This window comes from Stegastes partitus, unplaced genomic scaffold (genome assembly GCF_000690725.1).
Source record: "Stegastes partitus isolate 25-593 unplaced genomic scaffold, Stegastes_partitus-1.0.2 Scaffold1473, whole genome shotgun sequence".
Taxonomy (NCBI): Eukaryota; Metazoa; Chordata; class Actinopteri; family Pomacentridae; genus Stegastes; species Stegastes partitus.
In genome coordinates, this window is record NW_007579204.1 from 33,484 (window position 1) to 42,207 (window position 8,724).

Sequence of the window (8,724 nt, forward strand, 5' to 3'; positions counted from 1 at the left end):
TGAAGCATCACAGACTAAAATGTTTGAGTCTTTACTGCTCTTCATGTTGGATCACCTGTATAATATATCGGTGTTTCCTTCTGAGGGACATTTTCCTGTATCTGTCCCCTCACCTCAACAGTGCTAACCAACTGCGCCCCTTTGCAGTCCCAAATCTGGTTTTATATATATATATATATGTATTACAAATTCTCATTGTAAAGCTTAACTGTCCCAAATTGGATCCCAATTTTAAAATGCTCAGCCCACAAATATTCAGTCCAGAACCACTGCTGAAAATAAACTTAATTTGAAAAAAAAGAAATAAATCATTACAAATATAATATCAGAAAATATTTGAGTGAAAATTTGGATCTCTGAAAAATGAGCATGAATTTTAAGTCAAGCCTTATTTATAAAGCTTGTTTAAAGCAACAGTTGTTGAGTCAAAAAGCTTTACAGTAGAAAAATAAGACTGGCCCTTATGAATTAACCTATCAAGTTTAAATATTGAGGTTAAGACCCTACAGTGATATTGATGGTGTGAAGTTATCTGAATAATTTAAATATTAAAGAATGAAACCCTATTAAAGGCTATATACAATACAAATTGACCTTAGGATAGTAAATAATGGGGCTAAGACCTTACAAGATTGCTAAATATGAACATTAACCTGACTAATTTAACTATATAAAGATAGTAGTTAAGGTAGTCATGGCTAGATTTAAAACATACAAGAGAACAAACTTCAACAGCAAAAGAGTAAAAGGGAGAACTAAATGAAATCTGAAATTTTAGAATCTTTGGTATGTCCCCATTTGGCTTCAAATGCAAATTCAAATCAAGTTGCTTGGACTCCACAAGTTTTTGCAAAACCTGATTACTCCTGTTATCCCAGCATGACCTGACAATGTTTCAAAGTGCTTTCTATAATGTCAAAAAAAAGAAAGAAAATCTTGGCATTATGAGTCCACAAGTGCCCCCATAAATGTTCAGTGAGGTTGAGGTCAGGTGACAGCAGGGGAAAGTCCATGACAGTCAGCACTCCTTCTTTTAGTTTTTAAATAGTTCTTTCATAGCTTTGAGGTGTGTTTGCGTTTATTGTCCTGCTGCAGTATGAATCATTCTCCTGAAAGTTGAAAATCAAAAGGTGAAGCACATTTGTAAAGACGAGAGTTCTACCTGTCCTTGCTCAGGGTGGAGCTGATTCAGTGGAGTTGTCCGACTCCAGAATGAGCAAAAGACCCCAAGACCTGAAATGTCCTCGCCACTGTGTTTCACTGTAGGTTTGATGCACGATGGTATCATTCTCTCGCCCATTCATCTTCTAATATTTCCTCAGTTACTGCCATAAATCTCAATCTAGGCTTCATCAGTAAAAAGGACTCTCTGACAGCCATCCGATGTTAAATGTTGGTATGTCTTAAGTCACCCTAAGCATTTCTTCCCTCTTCTTAAAAGTGGTTTAGAGCCGGCTCCTCTGAGACTCCTACTAGACAGTGTTCTCTTTACAGGACTTTTGATAAATGGAGTCTTGGGTTCTTTATTTAACAAATTCTATATCTGTGATGAAGTGGCTTCTCTCCCTCCCAGTGAACAAAGCTTGATGTATTGATCGGTGGTCACTTTTGGTCTGCCTGATCCTGCTTTGGATACACCGGATCGAGTTTCTGCAAAGTATTTTACATTGCCCTGCATTGCCCTCTTCGAAAAAACCTTCAGTCTAGCCACGATTTAATGCTGAGAAAGCTGCTCTTTTCTTAGAATAACAATCTGACTTCTGACACTTTCACTTAGTTCAGATGCTATGTTTACCACAATGCTACTGAGTGAGCAACGCTCTGCAGGAAGCTGGAACAGTCATATTTATATAAAGTGCTGCAAGCTGATTTGTTTGTAAAAGACATTCACCTGAGTGTCATCTGATTGATACAGTCTCACATGTTGTGTTAAGCTGTTAACATAGTAAATGCCAAATGAGCTTGAATTTAACAGCTGACCTAGTAAAAATATTTCCTCCTCATTTGTGCACTTTCCTCTTGTCCAATCCAGTAATTTTCAGGGAGAAATGCTCTTCTTTTTACTGCACTAAACTGATTCGACAGCTGTATTTGCAGATTAGGATCTTGAATTTAAATCATATGTTAAACTAATTTTTTTTAAAAGAACAAAAACATCTATTTAGCCTTGAAAGCATTCGCTATTTTTGACTTTAAGAAAATTTTGTTGTTATTACATCTGTCATTTTAATCAAAGATCACCTCAGACATTGTTTAAGACATGTTTAAAAAAACATTCTCTGCTCTAGGTGTTAAAATATCCTTGATTTTGTGCAAACTGAAATTAGATCTACTCCTTCTTTGTTGAGAAATCCAGAATCTTTGAATGTGCAAATAATGCTCATTGCACTGGTTTAATTGCTGGACACTAGATGTCTCCTGGAGGCTATAAGCTTCTGCATCATACTGGTGAAGGCTGAAAATTGCACCTTGATGTGACTGGCTTTAAAACTAGTTGCAATGTAGCAGCTTTATCTTGTTTTAGACTGTGATTTTTAGACTTAGATTTAACATGTGCACAGAGACATTTTCTTCCTTCGGCGGGTGAATTTGAAGTGTCATACTCTGCATATATGTGATTCTGCACAACATCGCTCAATACGTTAAAGACAATAACCAAAATGCATTTCAGGGTGGATGAAAACTTTAAGTAACATCATCAATGTTTAAAGCAAGGGGCAGCATCCATCAATTTAGCCTCTTAGAGGAACATAGATTTAAAAGTTGGAGCACAATAATCAAAACTGTCAACAACACAGTAACCTAAACTTTTTTAATTTAATTTTAAGTAAAGAGCATCTATTTTTCTAAGTGATTATTTTATATAACTGATTAAAAGAACAATTTATTCATCTTAATAGGAATATTATTTGTATTATCAATTAAAACCAAGCTGGAAAAACAAATTAAAGAATAAATGAAAAGCAAATTGCTATTAGTGTCGTTGTTAATTTCCCAGAATTTCAGTACTGCAAGCTTCTGTGTGTGTTATTTATGCAGTTTGCAGTCACTTTATTGCAATCTATTGGGTTTTTTGCGATATAATTTAGCAAAAAAAATAATCTAGCATTCAAGTTATCCAAACTGAACACTAACCAAAGTTTCCACTGCAGTTTCTACATGTAGTGCAGTAATTTCTCCTCCTGAACTGTAGGTGGCGCCAGGTTTAGGTGAATCGTAACCAAAGAAGAAGAAGAGGAGGAAAGAAAAGCCTAAACGTAGAAGAAGAACTCCGCTGTTTTTATTATTCCCTGTGTCCGCTGGATGATGTTACACGGCATCCCGTTACCACTGCTCCTCTAGGACAACTTTCACCGAGAATAACTTTACATATATGTATATTATTATTATTTATAAGTAAGAAAACGCTACCTTCATGTGTGTGCTGCAGTGACAAAGGTAGGAAACTGCTTGGATATTTGCTGCCTGCTCTGAAAACACTGACACGTATGATGACATGTTGGAGGCAGCAGCTTGACTGTTTGCTGGGTGGAAGTTAAGGCTTGTTAGCTGCATGTTTGTTTGTTTTTTAACAAGGAGTTACTGTTGCTGTTGGCAGAAGAGAAAGTGACTAAAGCATGTCTCTGTTGTTTTCCTCCCTGCAGATGGCAGGTAGGAGCAGGCTGCTGCCCTGTGCGTGTCTGGGGCTGTTTGGTGTTCTGTGCTGGGTCTGGGTCTCCTTTGCCTCCTTTCCTGATGACCGGCTTCACCTGGAGACCCTGGACGCGGTGGACCGGGGAGCTTTCCAGCCCCAGAGTGCTCTGTCAGACATGGAGTTTGCCTCTGTCGCTACCTACAGAGGACCTGGCAACGCTGACCGCCGCAGTAACAAGGAGCTGCCCATTCTCCTCTGGTGGAGCGGGGGGCTGTTCCCACATTTTCCTGGTGACACTGAACGCATCGACTGCTCCACGTCCTCCTGCCTGGTCACAAGCAATCGCAAGGTACCAGAATGAAGCGTTTGGCACAGACAGATGAATGATGCATGCACACATTAATTATATTTAGCACCCCAACTTGTCCTGCTGCTAATTTGCGGTTTGATCTTGAAAGGTCCAGCTGTACAAGCGGACAACATCCATCATCTTTTATGGGACAGACTTCAGGGCATATGAGGCACCGCTCCCTCGTCTCCGCCACCAGACCTGGGCGCTGTTCCATGAAGAGTCACCCATGAATAACTACTTCCTCTCTCACGGACCAGGAATCCGGCTGTTCAATTACACCGCCACATTTAGCAGGGAGTCGGACTATCCTCTGACCCTGCAGTGGCTGCCCTCGCTGGAATACCTGCTGGAGCCTGTAGTCGTGCCCCTGGAGGAGAAGAACCGCCTGAGGAGGGAGGGTCTGGCTCCTGTGCTCTATATGCAATCTCACTGTGACGTACCGTCAGACCGAGACAGATACGTCCAGGAGCTCATGAAGTACATTGAGGTAGAGTACAGAGAGGCTCTTTTAGATTTTACTGCACAATAACCAAAGTAAGGGATTTTCTAGTTACAGTAAGTAAGGATAAACAAAATTCTATAACCCACATGATGTAGACTTGTTGCTAATTTAGATACAAATGGCTGCTCATGTGGAGAGAAGTTTCTGACAGACCTTTTGCAGATTTACATTTTTATTTATGAAAGGAGTGGCAATAGTGCCGTTTCGTAGTGCAGAATTAATTTTAATCTAATTTCCTAGATTACCTTTATGGCTCTGTTTTGCCTCTGTCTGCTCTACACAGATGTTAAGACATATTTTTTCTTGGTGTTAAAAACCATTAACAACAGTATCCTTTCTTTTGAACCCCACAGGTGTCACTGCACCGAAAATCTCTAAATCAGACTCTCACTTGTTTCTGTTCACACATCACACAGCACGTCAAAATTGTCGATCTTTACACTTGCAACTGCTGCAGCACCTCTGTAAATGCTTCGTCAATACAGCCCTCGGTGGAATAATTGTGAATTTCCACCAGGGAACGAAAGCTTAGAGTTCAATTAGCAAAGTCTAATCGTGTTAAATGTGTGTCTCGTAAATAGTCTCTTCCCAATTGCGTTCTAACTCTGTCCCCGTCTTTGTCACACATTACTTGTCTTTCTGTAGGTGGACTCGTACGGGAAATGCTTGAACAACAAACCTCTACCTCAGCATCTGGAGGACACAGCCACTGCCACTGGCGAAGAACCCAAATTCATGAATTTTGTTGCGCGCTACAAGTTCCACCTGGCACTAGAGAATGGCCTGTGTCCAGATTACATGACAGAGAAGCTGTGGCGGCCTCTCCATCAGGGCTGTGTGCCCGTCTATCGAGGCTCCTCGGGGGTGGCAGACTGGATGCCCAACGATCACTCTGTGATCATCATAGATAACTTCCCCTCACCGAAAGCTCTCGCTGACTTTCTCAAACACCTCGATGAGAACGATGATGAATACAGCAAATATTTAGAGTTCAAAAACCACAGGCACATTACTAACGCTCATCTGCTGGAGGCACTGGAGACCCGTGAGTGGGGGGTAAATGACATGAGTAAACCCAACTACTTGAATGGATTTGAGTGCTATGTGTGCGATCAGGAGAATGCACGATTAGCAGCAGAGCGAGCATATAGGAAAGCCCCCAAGAAAAATCCCCCTCCTGAGCCTAAAATGGCCAGTAACTCTCATGTGGGATGCCCACTGCCCAGACCGGGGTACGGAGACGTCCAAGATTTACCTGCAAACGATGGGTGAGTTCAGCTCAAATTATTCACTGTGCCAGGTGTGACCGCCGTCTATGTCCTCTGCTTTAATGTGAATAACAATGTCCCGAGGGAAAAGAAATCAGTCTGTTTTAATGGTCTAATTAAAATATCCTCCGCGATGAGTCTAATCTGTTTGTATATCTGTCCACAGATGGTTGCAAATATGGCCTCAGGATTACTGGCAGAGCCTCGACCAAGCGGAGGGGCTGGAGTCTCTGATAAGACATAACGAGTCAGACCCTTCTCTGCTGTGGAAGCACATCCAAAACATTGCTGTGAGCAGAGCCAGAGGAAAACACTGACACAGGCCTCGAAACAAACAGATGATGGAGCATGTCCAGGATTACAGGGGTGTCACATATTATGCATCCCCTCTGTTTAAATGAGGGAATGAAGCGGACATTACTCATATTTTTGCACCTGAGCCAAAACCTCTTTTACCCTTGTGAGTAGTTTAGTTATACTAGAACAGATTCGGATTTGTTATTCAGCTGACATGATACTTTTGTCACTATCCCAGGTCCAGTAATGGGAAAATAATGTTTTAGGGCGTTACATGCTAATATTTTCAACTTGTTTTATTGCCATAACTGAGGTGCCATTATTGCCTCTACTCCGCCTTGGTTTGTTAGCGTTAACTGCACACCGAGCAGTTATTCCAGAGAGGCACATTCTCATGGGATGCAGATTTTCATTGGACTGGGGCAGAGCCAAAGACTTGTCCTCTGTAGCAAGGCAGCTCTGCCTAACTGTGTGTGAAGACCATCAAGACAGTAGCCAGTGAACTGCATTAGCTTCTTTACAGTTACTCAGCAGGTAGCTGCTGGCTATCAGCTAAAGTCACATTTATGTAAACAGCTTTTCTAAGTGACTATGCAAGGAAAACATTTCACTAAGGAGTGGAGAAAGGCGAATGTAAAGTTGAGCACAACATCCCCGTGGAGGAAAATCTTCACTGTATTTGTAAAATAGTTCTCTGGAAGAACTGAGCTCTGAGTATTTGTGGTAGACACTTTAGAATATTGCCCTGACTATTTTCTGTTACATCCTGCAAAAATCATGTTTATGTGCAATAATTCCAACCATGCGTTTTCTAAAACTCCACGACGATCTTGTGTATCCACTAGCACACTACTTTTGTATTCCATGTTTGTACCAGGATTATAGAAATCACTTTATTTTGTTAACAAAGCATCATGTGAACACACTATTTTGTATCAAGAAGAAGCAAAAGAAGTAAACATTTTGTAACAAAGTCATTTTTTCTAACTCATAATATGTTCCCCACTTGCCAGTGTTAGTCTGTTCGGTTATGTACGTAGCACATTGCTTTGGACAGACATATCCTTCATAGTAAACGGAGGCAGATACAGCTTTCACCATCAAGAAAAGAAAAAAAAAACAACAACATAAGCTTGTATAACATGTTTGAGACATTAGAAATGTAACATAATGTATGTGTCAACATTAAGTAATCATATTCACTATGACCGTCTCTTTGATCACCTTAAACTATATTATTCCTAAGTTCAAACACGAACTCGGTCCAAACTTTGTGAAAGCGGAGTTCTCACTTTATATGTAAATGAACACGAAGGAAAGGGGACGAGGATAAGAGGCTGCTGAAGAGCTTCGATAATCAGTTGACTGTGGAGTAGCAGCTCTCGCAGTGGACTTTCCCACCGTGTATGAACATACTGTAGAGAAGGTCTCCCATAGGCTTACTGCACACATCACACTGAGAAACAGAAAGAGCGACATTAGAAAATGTAATCATGAGAAAATACAGTGAAGTGCACCTCTTGTGTTTAAAAATTCTTTTTTGTTTTAATGAATCCATAATTAAGAAGAGGATTATAGTTTGAAAGCACAGTTAAGTGGTTAAACCTTTCCTGCGTGGACTGGCACTGTGCTACAGCCAAACATGATTTGTATTTAAAGGTTTTTTTTAGATATTAAATGAATCATTCAACATTTTGAGAGTTGGATAAGAAGAGCAACACCATTCCCGTGTCAGTCACATCAAGTTATCTTAGTTTAGTGAAATCTGGCTCCGTCCAAAGGCTGCAAAAAAGATGCTGGCGCTCCTAAAACTCACCAGTTACCAGGCAACCGCTTCAGGGAGTCACTGCTGTTGGCTAATAGTCCACACAAATATATAAAGATGTAACGTGTTCAGTCTTTTTTATTAAGCTATCAAGCTGTCTGTGCTGTTGAACTTTGTCAACAACCAGCTGGTTCCCCTTATCTAAATTCTCTATTCCAATGCTTTATGTCAGATTTGTAATGGAGACATGAGAGTGATCTGCTCATCCAACTCTGACTTGAATATTTACCAACTTTTTTTTTTTTTTTTACAGTGAACAAAAGTGTACTTTCTCCATATTGTTTGAGAACATTTTTACAAGCCAAACAGATCTGCAGGGGAGTTGTATCTGAACAGACAGATGAATACCTTGAAGCAGGCGGGGTGGCAGTTGATGTTGAGGTGCTCGATGGTGATCTTGGCATCGTTGCCCACCTGCTCTCCGCAGTACGTACAGGTGGATGACAGCAGGGCGCTGCTGAGACACAGCGATTGAGACAAGTTAGGCTGACCGCTGACACAGGAGCAGCTCTTGTGCAACTGCAGCTCTGCGCAGCTAAATAACCTGTGATCTCTTTGGTCCTGCGTGAGGGAATTTAATAAGTGTAAATAATCCTTTGATGTCCCCGCTTAGCTTCCTAATGAGCAGGCTTGGTGGAATTTCTGCCCTGCTGCTTACACATATCTAGTTTTGTCAGAGCTGGAAATAGCGAAAGGGCTCTGGCTTATAGCTGGTTTAAAAGAGGTTTAGCGAATTGTGTTGTTGCCAGGGCTAAGTGGAGGGGCTGGTGTCAAATAATGTGACCCACTGTGGAAACAACCAGAAGGGACATCATTTTTGAAGGGAAAAGAAGCACGTGTTCAAGG

The 8,724-nt window shown here is 40.9% G+C and overlaps 2 protein-coding genes across 2 annotated transcripts in view; one reads left to right on the forward strand and one right to left on the reverse strand.

Annotated features, from left to right (window-relative positions):
- The first annotated feature begins 3,288 nt into the window (after nucleotides 1-3,288).
- On the forward strand, nucleotides 3,289-7,026 carry fut11 (fucosyltransferase 11 (alpha (1,3) fucosyltransferase)). Its single transcript, XM_008299848.1, has 5 exons — nucleotides 3,289-3,438; nucleotides 3,645-3,983; nucleotides 4,093-4,473; nucleotides 5,134-5,756; nucleotides 5,923-7,026. The coding sequence occupies exons 2-5, from the start codon at nucleotides 3,645-3,647 to the stop codon at nucleotides 6,071-6,073; spliced, it is 1,494 nt and encodes a 497-aa protein (XP_008298070.1). The 5' UTR covers nucleotides 3,289-3,438; the 3' UTR covers nucleotides 6,074-7,026.
- Nucleotides 6,933-8,724, reverse strand: part of znf185 (zinc finger protein 185 with LIM domain) — a 12,897-nt gene continuing 11,105 nt past the window's right edge. The window contains exons 29-30 of the mRNA XM_008299862.1: nucleotides 8,227-8,335; nucleotides 6,933-7,509 (exon numbers count right to left, since the gene is read on the reverse strand). Of these exons, the coding sequence (XP_008298084.1) occupies nucleotides 7,411-7,509; nucleotides 8,227-8,335 (208 nt within the window). The 3' untranslated portion in view covers nucleotides 6,933-7,410. The remainder of the gene's footprint in view (nucleotides 7,510-8,226; nucleotides 8,336-8,724) is intronic.